Here is a 16,249-nt window from a genome sequence, read left to right on the forward strand (position 1 = left end):
GTGAAGTAGGGGTGGCAGCATAGGAGTTTGTGGTCGAGCTCGAGAGGGGTCAGGTCACGCGCGGCGAGCGTAGGCTGCCGTGCCGACGCGCCCCGGCGTCGGCCGGTCTGAGCAGAGCCCCGGGCCGCTCGTCCGTTCCGGCGGTTTCCGGCGCGGCGCGGTGAGCGGAGCGGCACGGGAGAGAGCGCGGCTCGCTGACATCTCGGGCCCGTTTGTCAGTGAGGGTGGGATTATCCACGGAACGGAACGGAACGGAGAGCCCTCCGACATGTTACGCTGATGTATTGCAACGTGTCAGGTACCGCAGCGGCCGGACGGTGGGCCCTCGTGGCAGTGGCGTTAGCAGGATGCTGGGGCATACGGGTGTCCATGAATGCGTGTGCAGCGTTCGCGGCGGAAGCGGAACAACTGGGTTATTTTGTCGTATACTTGCTTGTACATGTACGCAGTGTACGCGTACGATAGATTACACGTATAGGCAGCGTAGGCTACACGAATGCAATCGATTTTACTTTTCCCCCCACGATTCAAAACAAGGACACGGGTGGCTTGTTTACAGACGGTTAAAAAAAAACGAGGCAGCAGCAGTCTGCGTCTCTCTGAGTCCGCGCCGCACCGCACCCACCGAAAAGTTACCCGCTTCTGTTACGGCCCGCAGAGCGCGGGGACCACGCCTCGGGAGGCAGCGCAGGTGGGGTCCCACGAGCGTGGGCAACAGGTTCCAGAGCGGGTGCAACGGATTTCGTAATTCCGTGTGTTTATCATTTATATGTTTGCTAAAAAAAAGAGAAATCGATTCTAATAGAATTTTTTAATTACACAGTCCAACTTAGATATTTACAACACAAGTACACTCACTCCTATTGGCTATGTTTGATTATCTCTCTTCTCTAGCGCACACGTTTTTCGAGAAGGGAATCTCGCATGTATGGTGGCTTGCTAGTCCCAACTAAAGAAATCACTAGTAGTTTCTATATTTGCCATGTCATATAGACACTAATCATAAAAACTATACCTCCAATGGATAGTTTCTTCAAAAATTATTACTATCCAATTATATCTCTTCTCTCTCATATTCCTCTCCAATCCTCTCTCTTTTTGTCTTGGTTTTCGTGTAGACATAATTTTTTTGCATGAGACTTGATTTCTTCAGATTTTATCTTCACTCCTCATTAACTTTGCTGCCACCTCAGTTTTTTTGCTTACGTGGCAACGTATTTAATGCTATGGAAACCAGCTGAGTTGGAGGGTTGGGACTGCTCTAAATGAAGTCTATTTGCAAAACCTTTTCAGGGATGTGTGTAACTTTTCGCAACGAATCTAATCATTCCTATACCCCTTTTCCGACCGAGCCCTGATCTTTCGAAATTCTTCCGGAAATATTTGCCGTCCCATCCCATTCTTTCCCTCGTTCCGCGCAACGCGCTGCGCGTCGCCGACCGGCGCGCGTGCTCGTCCGGCCACGGTCGCCGCCAAGAATTCCGCCGGCGCGATCTCCCTTTCTCTCTCTCTTTCTTTTTCTTCCCATTTTTTCCTTTTTCTTCCTTTCTTTTTCTCCCTCCTCCTCCTTTCTCCCTTCTTCTTCCTGCTCTGCCGCGCACGGCCACGAGCTGGCTCATTGCCGCCGTGCCCCCCGCGCCGCCCACCCCCCCCCCCACGCGCACCATGCCGCCGTGCCGCTCGCCGCGCCGCTCGTCGTCAAGCCCAGAGCCGCTCATCGCCCTCCCTCCCCTGTCCACGCGTGCGCTATGCTCCCGGCCGTCCCCACGCGCTCTGCGTGCCCGGAAAGCTCGCCTCGCCGCTCGAGCCCGCACTGCTCGAGCCGATCTCGCACAGAGCCGAGCTGTGCCGCTCCACCACGCCACTGCCTGCCAGGACACCTCGGCACGCTCGCCGCGTCAGTGCTGCACCACCCCAACGACGTGACCGCTCCGGCAGTAACCGCCCCCACACCATTAACGCCGCCCTCGGAGCTTGCCCCGCCGGCCGCTGCGTGCACCACTGCCCCTCCCCTCCACCGCCTTCCAATGCCTATAAGTAGGCCCTCACGCGGCCCTCCACCTCCACAACTCGACTGCCGCCGCGCGCCCTCCTCCCCAAGCTCTCTGTGCCGCCGCCAGAGCTTCCTCCGCCCGCCGCCGTCGGTCCTCGTGGCCCGGCCTCCTTGCTCCGCCTCCGTCCGAGGTGAGTGGGGAGATAGGATCTCCTCGCCCTGCGCCCCCTTTTCCCCTAGCTCCGGCCACCGCCAGGCCCTGCAGCGCCGCCGCCAGGCCCTGCAGCGCCGCCGCCGCACCGGCCAAAGCCGGCCGCCGGCCGCCGCCTTGGCGCCCCTCCCTGCGGGCCCCCTTCATTGAAATCGAGGGGGGAATCGAACGCCCGCACCTCCCTGCCCCTTTTCCCCTCCTCCCGGCCGCCCCCGTGGCCCAGGCCGCCGACCCCATGCCTCCCCTCCTCTGTTTTCCGTGGAGGGAGGAGGAAGAAGGTGGTTTTTTGCCAAAAAAAAAACCCCTGCCTTTTTCTCTTTTATATTAAGAACCCCCCTTTCTATGTTCTTTTCTAAAAGAAACCCCTCCTACTTTCCTATTCGCAAATAAACCCTCCACCACATAAGAAATAATTCTGAATATACCCCTGCCCTTTTCAGAATGACCCATGTATTCCCAGAAATTATAACCAATCCCTTGTCATCTCAAAAATAATTACAAAGAGGCCCCTAAACCCCGGTTTAACCCCTAAACCCCCTATTCGACCTATCTTTTCATGCGCCAAAAATCCTCCAATCGCCCCGAAACTTTACCACGCCATTTCTAATATATTTTCAGCCGTGCCATTAGAAAATCTCTCGAAAATATTATTTCTATCTCCGTATCTTAATTTTCTCTGATTCGAGCTCAACGATAAAACCTTTATTTCTGTTTATTTATTATGTGTTCGTTGTGTGCGCCGTAGATACCGGTGTGAACGAGGGAGAACCTGTTGAGGAGTTCGCTGAGCAGTACCGCGAGCCGGAGCCCGAAGAACCGTACCGCGAGCAGGAACTCCCGGAAGGATTCGAAGACGGCAAGTTCAATCTCATCCTTTGATGCATGTTTTGTCCCAGTTTTATAAACACAAACTATTGGCCTGTTTTACAAAACTGCATATGTTTTGCTTACTGAAAACATGGTTGGATAGCCACCCCTTGATTTGTTATAATCATTCCTTGACCACCTAAATTAATATCTGAATATGATTTATTCTATTTGGATGTTAATCGCTGCTAGAACGCTTAGGACCTCGAACCCGGTACAACTTGTTTTATAAAAGGAAAATGTGTGAGTGTGTGGGAAGGGAAAATATGAAATTTTCGAAAAATGAGTTAGATGGAATGGATGGCACTTCTGTGTGAATTGCCGAATGGTGTGCTCGTACCTGTGTGGTTGAGCAAGGAATGGAGATAACCATCTTGTCACAATTAAGGACCGAGTTGGTGTGTCATATTGCCTAGCTCCACTATCGTGCAAACCACTCGACCGTTGTATGCGGCAATGACTTAGCATAAATCCCACTAGTTAGTCTGGTAGCCATCAGGAGAGCTGAGAGCAACGGGTGATCAAGGAGAAGGGATAAGCTCTGTGTGATTTATGCCCCGGTTAAAACCTCTGTGATAGGTCAATGGCCCCTTGGTGGATCTCGTGTTGGCTAGTCAGGTCTAGCTAAGGTGGGTAATAGCTATGTTGGGATCTGCATCGACACTAAGGTGATCGTGCTGTGGTACCCCGCTTGTGGGTAAAGTTGCACACCTCTGCAGAGTTAAAATCTATTCGAATAGCTGTGCCCACGGTACTGAGCGAGTTATGGTTTGGTCACACAACTAGTGTTTTTTCTGGAAATGGATGGGTTGGCGTGAGTTATTTTGGAAAGTGTCCGGCAGTTGAGCCATGTATTACGGCTTATGAGGCGTCCGGTAGCAAATTTAAAACTTGGATCCTGTATGGATCAACCCTACGTGTTACTCGGTGCGAGAAAGTTGCTTTGAAAATATTTTTTCTTTCAAATGAACCCCTGCATAAAAATTAGCTTTCCGCAAATTAAACCCTAGCCTTATCCTTGATTTACTCTGTGCATTATATTCTGTTTATACCCCTCTGTGGTTGGACTTGCTGAGTACGTTTGTACTCACCCATTTCCTAATTTTTACAGAGGAAGATCCAGACTTCGTTCCCGAAGACGTTGAGTAGGGGTTCCGTCCTGCACCCAACTCTGCTTGTGGTGTTGGCCCTGTTCAGGATGCTTTCGCTGGTGCGATACTCTGAGCCCGAGCTGGATCCCGTGTGGGTCGTGCTCTGGTGTATCACCGTAGCCTTTTTACTTTTTGTTATTGTCTGTCTCGAGTGTCCACCTCCTCGGAGGATTGTACAGTAATGTACCATCTGATATAATAAATGTGTATCAGCCTCCTGGGAGTGATATTTGTATCACATTTAAATCACCTCTTATGAGGGGACGCTTCACTAACGCGGGGGTTCTGAGTTGGTTTTGTAAACTTGTTTTATTTGACACCGTAATTAGTGGTCAAAATGTTACTATTCCTTAGCAAGAAATAAACCAAACAAGGTCATTAACGCACGTAAGCAAATCCTACCTCTATGAGAATCTTCAAAAACTGAGCCAGCAAATCCTCAAAATTGATGTCGATGGAACATCGTCTACCACTCAAAGCACAACGCTGTTAAATTCTCGAATATTCTCTCCCACGGGGAGTCGAACCCATGATCTGAGATACTACCGAGGGTTGAGATTGTTTGTAACCATTAAGCTACATGCTCTTTCGCATTAAAAATAGCTAATCTTAAATTCATATTTTTTAAAACTCGTCATTTTAAACGTAAGAGTGAGGGATATATTTCTAGTACCTACATGGTAGAAAAGTTTTGATCAACATTCTAATTGGCGTGTTGAGGAGGTATGTATCAAAGTATGTTATTTCACATGAATCTAGAGTAGGTAGTGAGTGATTGAGAAACCAACGGAAAATTAAAGGTAGGTGATCAAATGAGGGGACATAACTATGAGAACTGATCATCCGGCGTAAAAGCCACCGATAGCCGCAGGTGTGGAGCATGTGGAACTAGAAGGAAAGATCGTGGTGTCACTAATCGAAGATCAATAGCTTCTCGGTGTTTATTGAGATGTTGCTAGCTCTAACCAATAGTGTCTCCCAGATATCGTAATAAGTAAATTTACATTATTCATTCTTTTTAGTACGCATTACCTGTTAGATATTTATATATATCAGCGGCGCTTTAATCGTTGTGCGGGGTAGATTGTGATCTTGAAAAGCAAACATAGAGGGGGGGGGGGCATATGCATTTGGTTTTGGAAGCTCATTGACATTTGTCTCACTGTCTGCATTGAGAAGAAAATACTGTAGGAGTGTTTTTCTTTCCATGTCTGCTATTCACAATGAATGATGGTATCATAAAAACAAAAAAATTGGTTCTAGTATCTTTTAATTCCCATGTCAAACCCATTGTTCTTCTGATTTGGTTCAATACAGTTTTGTTTTAATCAAGTAAGCTAGCACATAATATTTTGTTGGAAGCACATGGCCTCATGAAGATGGACTGATATGTTGTCACTCCACACCCAAGAACTTGATAAGCCATAACCATAAGAGACAACCTTCTTGTTTTGATTTTAACTAGCACAAGCCAGATGAAATGAAATTAGTCAACTAATAGCACTTACCGGCGCTCGCAAGATTAGGGTGCGGACTTGGATAAATAAAACCAAGGTAAGACGAGCTGCACGGCACGTGAGGCTGTGGGAAAAATAACCCAAGAATATAATAGAAAACACACCGATTCAAAACCGTCATCACGCGGGTGCGTGGTTGTCAGATGTAATCGCGCAAGTCAAGCGTATTTTGTAGCGTTGCTGAGTGCAGAGTGTGAAGAAAGAATTTGGATTAGTGGATGGGAGAAAGAAGATTATTTGGGGCGAAATATCAAGGTGCCGCGGTGGCCGGTGGTTGGGGATCAGACTTGTCCTCTTCTTCTTCTCGTTCTTCTTTCCGTTTTACATTAATGAACGATGGATCAGACTTTGCTTTCATCTCTTCTTGATTATAGTTAGTTTTTCCCCGTCGGCGGTCAAAGAATCCTAGGAGCACGAAGCGGAGCCCGCTAAACGCGGCGGAGAGGGAGGGAATCACGGGAACCCCTGCGGTGCCGGTGCGGCGGTGGGGGCGCCGGCGCGGCGCTGGGAGAGGCCCGCCGGCTAGTTCCATGACTCGGTACACGCTGAAAAGGCGTGATCGGACACTGAATGCTTCAGCGTTCGTGCCGCCGTACCCTGCCTGCCACAGTTTCTCAGCTCCGGAGCTCCATCGCCATCGAGCCGCTGGGACTGCCGGACTGGGAGGATAAGGCTTGTACGTAGTACGTGCAGCATCTGCGTCCTCGATCAATGCTGGGCTCGCGCCGCCATTACGAGCACCTCGCCGCCGTCTTTACTCTGGCCTCCGAGCGGGTAGCGACGCCGGCAAAGCGCCAGGCGCGTGGCGCGCGGTGTCGCGTCGACATGAATAAGGAAAGTATGAATCCTCCCCGGCGCCGCATTGAAGAGGGCCAGGAGGACGGTGGGTCGGGACACGGACATGGGGTGCGTGTGGATGCCGAAGAAGGCGGCACATGTCCGCGGGGAAGACGGCCGGAACGGTTCGAAATATTTGGATCCGGTTCGGCTAGTGGCCTGGCCGGCTGGCCGCCGAGGGAGGGGTAGCTACTAGCTCGCCGTTGGAGTGTTGGACGATCCGACCAGCTCGACGCGCGCGCGCATCCTGGCCACCTCCATGCAATGGCTGACCCGTACGTGCAGCTCAGGGACCATCCGGCACCTGCAGCCTGCAAGGCTCCAGGAAGGGATCCGCCACGCCTGCTAACAATGCAAGGTGAAACAGTGGAGGGAAAGAAAAGGCGAGTGCTCGGCCAAGCCGTGGCGGTAGCCTGCAACGTGCTGTGGAAAAAGGTAAGGTCGAGGAAAACAAACAAACAAACAAACTTCCTCTGTCACATAGGAGTAGTACTTTTCATGCTGTACTTAATTACTTCCATGACGCCACCGACTGTCACTCAACCTAGTACTCCTATGTACGATCGTGCATGCAAGCACGCTGCGTTCCACGCAACCATGGGGAATTCATCCGGTACTAACTATAGGGATCCTGCCACGTCACGGCGCGGGCCGTGCCTCGGAGAGGATCCGGTTCGTTACAACGGGGCTGGCGCCCGATGCGGCGCGCAAACGGTTTCCGGCCGGTGCTCGTGGGGCCGGGGGAACAGGATGGCGAGAACGGGGAGCGAGCTCGCCGCACTGCCGCGCTGCTGGTGCCTAGGCTCGCGCGCGCGATTTCTTTTCCGTTTTCCGGCCTGGAGCGAAGCCGGCGCACTGGCCAGCGGCCTCGCTCCACGGCCACGGGCCCAAACTTCGAAGCCGGCCGGGCAGGAGCGCGGTAAACGCCAGCGCGTGAATCTCCAGGCAGAGACCGGCAATGCATAGTATGCTCTTTGCACGACACCGGATTCTTGGCGTCGACTAGCAAGCGCTCCCTCACGGTCACTCCTCTGTTCTCAGCGGGAAAGCGGAGCAGCGAGGGCGAGATGGCGGTCAAAGCGGCTCCGGCCGCGGAGCTCAGGACACGTCGCGTCCAACAGTGGCGTGACTGGGAATCTTCGATCCCGATGAGACGAGGCGACGTGATCCGATCACCTATTCCGTCCTGTTACTAGCAGCTACTAGCTCCCGCTGGCTCGAGCCTGGGAAGCAAAACGGCGAGCTACACTAGCAGCGTGGGGCGCGCCGGCCGTCGCGGTGCCGGTGCTGCGTCGCGCGCATTGGAACCGGGAAACCCTCCCCCCAGCCGTATTCGCATTGCTACTTAACTTTGCTGACAGCCTCCGTAGCCCGCCTCGAAGAAGTTGATCGAGCCGAGGGCGGGCAGCAGGCGCTTCGTCAGCACCTCGGCAAAACTGCGCGCGCCGGAGACCATGCCGCCGGTGGTCGAGCAATGTGAAAACTGCCCTGCGCTCGCGGCCGTCTTCTTCGCGCTCGAGCCGCGTGCTCCCCCCGCGTCGCCAAGTGCACGTTGCCATCGCTACGCCTGACGCGGCCACGCACGCCGATGGGCTGGTGCCCAGCCACTAGAGAGAGATGTACTCCCGCCCTCCAGCTTGGTATATAAACGCCTCGTGCATGCGATCGAGCAGCTGTGCGCACGGGACAGGACAGAGACGGCAGCGTTATTGCTCGACGAGACGATCCATCATTTAGTAACGGCCACGAGAAGCATGAGGGGCTATTAAAAACTACCCCGCCACTGCTGCTCCGGACATGTGGGCTCGTACCCTTCCACGCTGACGCGCTCTGGCGTTGTAACGAGCATGGCACCGTTTATGGCACTATTTACGCTATTTCGAGTGATTTTGGTGATCGTATGACAACGCAATCAATAAGACTAATAATTTTGTTAAGTGAACATTTCTAGATCCCAGGGATGAAGTAAAAAGGCCATACAAAGCAAAACATGAAGAAAGAACTCAAAGAAACGCTGAATTGGACGAGTTCTACTGAAATCAGTAGCACCGGAAGAACTAAGCATCGGTGCATCCGATGGTTGTCGGAAGATCCGACGCCCTGGCATTGGCACAAGTCTGTGCGCCTCTGGAGATCAAGTGAAGAAAGAATGAAGCACCGGTTGAACCGACGGTGTAAAGAGAAGCGCCGGTGCATTCAACGTACTATATTCCAGAGACGTTGTCAAGCGTGCAGCAGCCAAGCTTTCAGCACTTGTTGAACCGGTGGTGCGTCGGAGCAAGGCGTCGGTGCAATGACGTCAGCAAAAACAATGGCTATCTGCGGATCAAGAGTCACCGGAAGAACCGACGCCTAAGCATCGGATCAACCGATGGTCCCTGAAGGTGATGCGGCCGTGTCAGAGAAGGCAACGGCTAGTTCAGAGCGCAGAGTGATCGGAAGAACCGATGCACTATGCACCGGATGTTCCGATGCCTACGCAAAAAGCTGCTGACGGCTACAAATGGCTAGTTCGACTTGGAGCCTATATATATGAGCTCCCCCGGCCATTTGAAGTTTGCTGGAGTCTCAAGACATCTTATACACATCCAAGAACACCTCCAAGCCATCCAAGAGCATAAAGATCAAATCCTTAGTCCTTAGCACAAGCTTTGTGAGTGTTAGTGCTAGGTTAGCTCTTGAGTGAGTGATAAAGTAAGGTTTAGATCCTTGTGCTGTGGTTCTAGAGTGAACCAACATTGTATCTTGGTGCGCCGGCCATCCTTAGAGCTTTGGTGGCTCGCCGGCAAGTCAACGACCCTCCGGCGTGGTGTGGAGCGGCGTCGACGACATTGTGCGGGGGACGGAGACCCCTCCTTCGTGGGCAATATCTCTTAGTGAAGATCGGGATCAAGGTGACCGTGATTGTGTTCACGGAAGAGACTTGATTGCCGGGAAGCGATACTCTTCGTGAGTGCTTCAACAACGTGGATGTAGGGGCGTCTTTGTGGCAATCCGAACCACGGGATAAATCCTCGTGTCGAGAGTTCGCATTATCTCATCCCTCCCTTTAAGCTTCCGCATTTCATATTACAACTTGTGTGCCTTTACTTTCTTAGTGTAGTATCTTGCTAGGATTGGCTATAGGTTGCAAAACTCTTTTGGGATGAGGGTTTCACACTAAGGTGAATCGTAGTTGCACATCTAGAGAGCTTGATCTAGTTTAAGTTTTGTGCAAACTAGTTGGAGCCATAGGTTAAGATTTTATAGTGCCTAATTCACCCCCTCCTCCTCTTAGTCTAGAGCACCCGATCGCTTTCAGGCGTACAGGTGCTACGTGCTACTAGGACCTCAGAGGCCGGCGTACTCGGGGCCCTGTTTGGTTGCTTCACGCGCTATAATTTTTTTTATGTATGGAGTATTAAATAAAGTTTATTTGTAATTTTTTTCATGGATAGGTGTAACATTGCGCGACGAATTTAATGACGGTAATTAATTTATGATTGGCTACAGTGATGCTACAGTAACCATCCTCTAATCGTGCGGTCACAGGTTTCATTAGATTCGTCTCGCAAAGTAGTACAGGGGTTATGGAGTTAATTTTATAAATTGACTTTATTTTTATTTAGTACTTCTAATTATTGGTCAAAGTTTGTCCTGTACTAACTATTTAGTACTACTTGTGCAAACAGGCCCCGGTCCCGGGTCGGATGGACATGCCGTGTCGATGCCACGCACGTATTGTATAGTAGTAGACTAGCTAGGCAAAAGTACACAGGAGGGTGTAGGTACGTACTGCCCTTTATGGACTAGCCAGTGACAAAATTGACAAGAAAGGAGCTAGCTGAGGGGGTGTTTAGATTGAGGGACTTCAAAAAAGTCCTAAGGACTTTTTAGTATTTAGAAGTATTAAATAAATATTAATTATAAAACTAACTGCAGAACCCTGGGGCTAAACTGCGAGACGAATCTAATGATGTATCTTAATCTATGATTAGCGAATGGTTACTGTAGCATCACTGTAGCCAATCATCGATTAATTAGGCTCATTAGATTCGTCTCGCGAAAAAGCACTCAGCTGTCAAAAAACATTTATAAACAGATTTTATTTAATAATATAAAATAGTAAGATTTTTTTTGATGTGATAGGGACTTTTGGAAAAAGTCCTGGAGCCAAACAGGCCCTCAGCGCGATGAGCATCTGCCGCTGCATGGATGGAGCCGTCCAGCCGGGCGACGGGAAGGCATGCGTGGATACGCGCAGCCGCGCACGCCTGCTGATCGAGCCATGAATCCATGATAGCCGCCACGGGGGCTAACAGCGGCCGGTCAGTCACGCGACCATGTAGTCCACGGTAGGGGGGCCGGCCCGGGTGGGGATAGCGCCAGCGGCCGCGTCGGGTCCGATGGAGCCCGGCCGGCGACGCCAGCTGCAGGGCCGGTCCCATGGTGGCACGGCAGGGGCAGGCAGGCGAGCGTGGTGGCAGGCCCTCACATGTGCCGGCTCTTTGCTCCTCCTTCTCCTCCAACCCTGCGCCCCGTCACGTGGGCGTATGGCATTGGCATGGCAGCAAGGCCCGGGGCGGCTGCATGCGTAGCTCGCGCACGGCCGAGGCAGCGGCTGCGGCTGCGGCTGCGTCTGCGTGTCGAGGCCGCCGCGCGCCGCTCCGTTCACACGCCCACGGGCGCGCCGGGCATGGGGTTCTGATGCCCGGCACCGCCAGCGTGGAATGTGGTCTGTCGTCGGGCGTTGCGTGGAACGGCAACCCGTTCGAATTCGCGCGGGCCGGAGGCTTTGCGGCGCCTCAGTTCCAGAAAGATTCCGGCGTTAAAAACTCCGGGGGGCACATGCGATGATGCCAAGGCTGTAGCCTGTAGGCGCGTCCAGATACAATAGTGTTTCGAGGACTTTGCATAGGGTTGAAAACGGACGGGAATATTCCGGTTCCGACCCGTTTCGTTTTCTATTTTTGTCCGTCCGTTTCCATATTTATGGGATCCCGTTTTTGTATTTACGGAAGTAGAAATGAGGTTTCTCCGTCCGTTTCCGAAAAAATCCTGTTTTTACATGGAATCGACCCGTATTTATTCCGTTTTTCATCCAGTTTTTAATCTACATAAGATATGCCTAAAAATTGATATGTTCAAAAACATACCAATCACTAAGTATGTATGTTAACATGTTAACACATGGCATACTAGTGAATATTAGACTAATAACTTCGTACGTGTATATTATTTTGTGACTTTGTTAATGTATACTCGAGAATATTTGATCGCGTTATTCTTTCCGGCTCAACGTCCGTATTGGTTCGCCGTACCCATATTTTCCGAACCCGATCCCGTTTCCGCCAAAAAAATATAAAAACGAAAGTAGAAATGAGATTTTTCCGTCCTTTTTCATAACTAGACTTGCAACAAGTTGCTGCATGCTTTGCTTTCCCAGACTATTCTACTCGTCTCCGTGAGCGGTAAACGGTGCGTTCGAACCGTATCCGCTTGCAGCTTCGCTATTAGTGCTTCTTTTTATTTTTATTTTTGTTGCGATGATCCTTTTTATATTTACTAACTAGTACACCAGTGTCTATAGATCTGCTGGGCTTGCCTTTCTCTGCGAGGCAGTGGTTCCAAGTCCGGTTACTACCAGTATACATCCCTGCTTGTGCTTCGTTAAGATTGAGAAAGTTTTCCTCGATAAAAAGTTTGAGAGAGAGAGAGAAAAAACAGAGCAGGGTGACATGCACGGCACGTGTCGGGCCCGTTTCGTTCGTCACGTCGCCCGGGCCGATGCACGCCGACTGGGCTGACGGCACACGCACCAGACGTACGCGCTCGGCAGGCCAGGCCGACCCATGTTCTTTGTGGGCTTGCCGTGCGGCTCACGGCCTGGTATGTGTCTGTGGGCGGAGCAGCCTGGAGAATGTTGGCGGCCTTGCTTGCGCGCACGGAAGCAACAGGCTTCCGAGCAGCAGCATTTGATTCTGAATTTCTGATACCACAACTTGATCCTTGTTTAGTTACATCTAAAATTCCAAAATTTTACAAGATTTTCTATTACATCAAATCTTTGAACGCATACATGAAGTATTAAATGTAGCTAAACAAAATAACTAATTATACAGTTTGTCTGTAATTTGCAAAACGAATCTTTTAAGCCTAATTAACCCATGATCGAATAATAATTACCAAATACAAACGAAAGTGCTACAATACTAAAATTTCAAAAAATTTTGCAACTAAACAAGGGCTTGGGATTGCAGCCCAACTCTGGATCTCCCTTGATCTCAGAGCAGGCCAACCTACAGCTTCCTAGTAGCAGGCAGGCAAGCAGCAGGCAGAGAGCGACGCTTGCCCGCACGCACACCCGAGAACTGGAGGTCAGCTCGCGCCGCGTCGGCCACAGCTCAGAAAAATCACACGACCACCTCACAAAATCGGGAGGCAGCTGGCCAGTAGCCCACCCAATCGCGCAGGCTCCGCGGAATCCAACGACGAATATCCATCCAACGGGGACGGGAGGCACCGGTTGTACCAGTATATGCTTCGTTGAAGTTTGAGAGAAAAATCAGCGGAATCTATTTATCACGCTCGTTACTGCGCGCGGTAGTATCTGCAGAAGGGCGGAAGGTTGTGTTCATCTTCTTCCTCGAGTCGAGAGAGGGAGAGCGGTCGCCACGAGCTAGGGGAGGGAGGAGGAGGTGGAGCGCGGCCTTGGCGAGAGGTGAGAGGGTGGGGGGAGGGCCGCCGCCGGCCGAGGTGGTGGTCGAGGCAGCGGAGCTTACAATTCAGGAGCTCCTATGGCCATCGGCTCTAGAGACTGGAGCAGGGGTGGGCACACTTGGTATGCAGGGTATTTCTTTAATACCCATTGTTTTTGCTAACTATAGTATTTAAAAGTATAACCAAATATATATGCTAATAACAGGTATAAAACAGTCATTCTGCTTTGCCTTTTGTATTTTTGAATACCCAACCTTCAAATCCTGGACCCGCCTTTGGACTGGAGGCATTTTTTTTTCTTTGAGAACGCGCCTGAAGGCAATGTACTTAGCCTAACACACCGCCACGAGCAAGTGCACTTATCAATGTTGGTGGTGGAAGCAAGCGGCGCGAGCTCGGGACGTAACGCGACAAGCTCCAAAGCGCCAAGCAGACAGAGAGCGACGCTTGCCCACATACCCTACCGGGAAAAAGAAAAGATCCCGAGAACTGGAGGTCAGTTCGCGCCGCGTCGGTCTAGCCGCGCGCTTAACAGGCAGGGCGGCATTGCCGAAAGGCCAGCGCGGATGGCCACAATTCAGAAAGTCCCAGCTCCTCACGCTCTTGCCATCCTGTCGACGAGCACGACCGCCTCACAAAATCGGGGGGCAACTGGCCATCAATCGGCGTGCGTTGCTTTCAGGTTCAGAGCCTCGTTTCAGCACCTTGAGGCCTGGAAGAAGCTCCGGCCCAGCAGCACAGCTCCTGCTCCCCGGCCGTAACAAAACTTCCTCATTCCTTACCGGCTTACCGCTCGCTACTTGTACCAGCAACACGCCGCGACAGAGAAAAAAGGCCACGCATTTTGATGGAGCGGCGGCACAGTGAAGGAAGGGTGTGGCTGGGTGCCGCCGCGGTCATCGGCGACCATACGTTGGGGCTATCCGAAATCTGATCCCCCGGCCAATGGGGGCCTCACGATCCCGCGCCGCGCCCCCGCGCACCACAAACGCGGCCACCCCAATCCGCCTACCCGTATATACGCCGTCCGCCTCCACCTTGCTGGCTGCCATCCTCGTCAGCTTTGATCCCGCCGCCCCTGCTGCTCCGTGGCCGCCATGGCGTCGCCCATGCTCTCCGCAACCACCGTCCCGCTCCAGGGCGCCGGCCTCGGCGAGTTCACCGGCCTCCGGAGCTCCGCGTCGCTGCCGCTGCGCCGCGGTAATGCCGCCGCCTCCGACGACTTCATGTCCGCCGTCTCCTTCAGGACCAACGCGGTACGCGCGCCCTGCTCTCCCGCACCCGGCTTTGGGGACGGATGAATGACCAGCACGCTCACTCACTCTCACTTGGCTGCGCGCGCGTGCAGGTCGCCACCAGCGGCGGGCCGCGGCGGGCGCCGGCGGAGGCGAAGCTCAAGGTGGCGATCAACGGGTTCGGGCGCATCGGGCGCAACTTCCTGCGCTGCTGGCACGGGCGCGACGACTCGCCGCTCGACGTCATCGCCATCAACGACACCGGGGGCGTCAAGCAGGCGTCGCACCTGCTCAAGTACGACTCCACGCTCGGCACCTTCGACGCCGACGTCAAGCCCGTGGGCGACAACGGCATCTCCGTCGACGGCAAGGTCATCAAGGTCGTGTCGGACCGCAACCCCAGCAACCTGCCCTGGGGGGACCTCGGCATCGACCTCGTCATCGAGGGGACGGGGGTCTTCGTCGACCGCGAGGGCGCCGGGAAGCACATCCAGGCGGGCGCCAAGAAGGTGCTCATCACCGCGCCGGGCAAGGGCGACATCCCCACCTACGTCGTCGGCGTCAATGCCGACCAGTACAACCCCGACGAGCCCATCATCAGCAACGCCTCCTGCACCACCAACTGCCTCGCGCCGTTCGTCAAGGTCCTCGACCAGAAGTTCGGTGCGTGCGTGCTCCTTTCTGCAAGCATGCAATCCGTATAATCAATTATTAAGCCACCAAGTTCCGCTCGGATCTAGCTAGCTCATCGATCATGTAACTAACTAATGGTGCGCGCATGCATGCAGGCATCATCAAGGGCACCATGACCACCACCCACTCCTACACCGGTGACCAGAGGCTGCTGGACGCCAGCCACCGCGACCTGCGCCGCGCCCGCGCCGCCGCGCTCAACATCGTGCCCACCTCCACCGGCGCGGCCAAGGCCGTCGCCCTGGTGCTCCCCAACCTCAAGGGCAAGCTCAACGGGATCGCGCTCCGGGTGCCCACCCCGAACGTCTCCGTCGTCGACCTCGTCGTGCAGGTCTCCAAGAAGACCCTCGCCGAGGAGGTCAACCAGGCGTTCCGCGACAGCGCCGCCACCGAGCTCAGCGGCATCCTCGAGGTCTGCGACGTGCCGCTCGTCTCCGTCGACTTCAGGTGCTCCGACGTCTCCTCCACCATCGACGCCTCGCTCACCATGGTCATGGGCGACGACATGGTCAAGGTCATCGCCTGGTACGACAACGAGTGGGGCTACTCCCAGAGGGTCGTCGACCTAGCTGACATCGTCGCCAACAAGTGGAAGTGAAGCGTTGATGCATTGTAACTCATCATCCTCGAATTCAAAATTTTCCCCAGGCTCTTCCCTGATGATAATTTGTAATGAGAAATCGAGGCCCCAAACTCCCCAACAGTTTCTCCCCCCCCCCCCCCCCCCTCCCCCCTTCTCTCTGATTTTTCATTGTCGAGGGACGGATTATAATCGAGTTCCGGCAAAGGAAATCGCAACGCTGTATAATGTGGATTTGTAATATATACTATCGGCTGCAAGAATAAGATCCTCTTGTAGATCTCAAATCCTTTGTTCAAATTCAAAGACGTTCAAATAAAGATGGCAATTTCGGAACCAGTTTTCTTTGAGGTGTTCACAACACTCAGATCGAAGCAGATCAATCCAACTGCAGTCATCGTACAACTCAACAACTGAAATGTTGCGGTGCTAGCATGATATACCACATGTTCAACTAACGAATAGC

The 16,249-nt window shown here is 52.7% G+C and overlaps 1 protein-coding gene across 1 annotated transcript; it reads left to right on the forward strand.

The window, feature by feature from the left end:
- Positions 1 to 14,125: 14,125 nt before the first annotated feature.
- Positions 14,126 to 16,070, forward strand: LOC120681642 (glyceraldehyde-3-phosphate dehydrogenase A, chloroplastic-like). The gene is made up of 3 exons (XM_039963233.1): positions 14,126 to 14,531; positions 14,624 to 15,173; positions 15,299 to 16,070. The coding sequence occupies exons 1-3, from the start codon at positions 14,373 to 14,375 to the stop codon at positions 15,799 to 15,801; spliced, it is 1,212 nt and encodes a 403-aa protein (XP_039819167.1). The 5' UTR covers positions 14,126 to 14,372; the 3' UTR covers positions 15,802 to 16,070.
- Positions 16,071 to 16,249: the final 179 nt, after the last annotated feature.

This window comes from Panicum virgatum, chromosome 7N (genome assembly GCF_016808335.1).
Source record: "Panicum virgatum strain AP13 chromosome 7N, P.virgatum_v5, whole genome shotgun sequence".
Classification (NCBI taxonomy): domain Eukaryota; kingdom Viridiplantae; phylum Streptophyta; class Magnoliopsida; order Poales; family Poaceae; genus Panicum; species Panicum virgatum.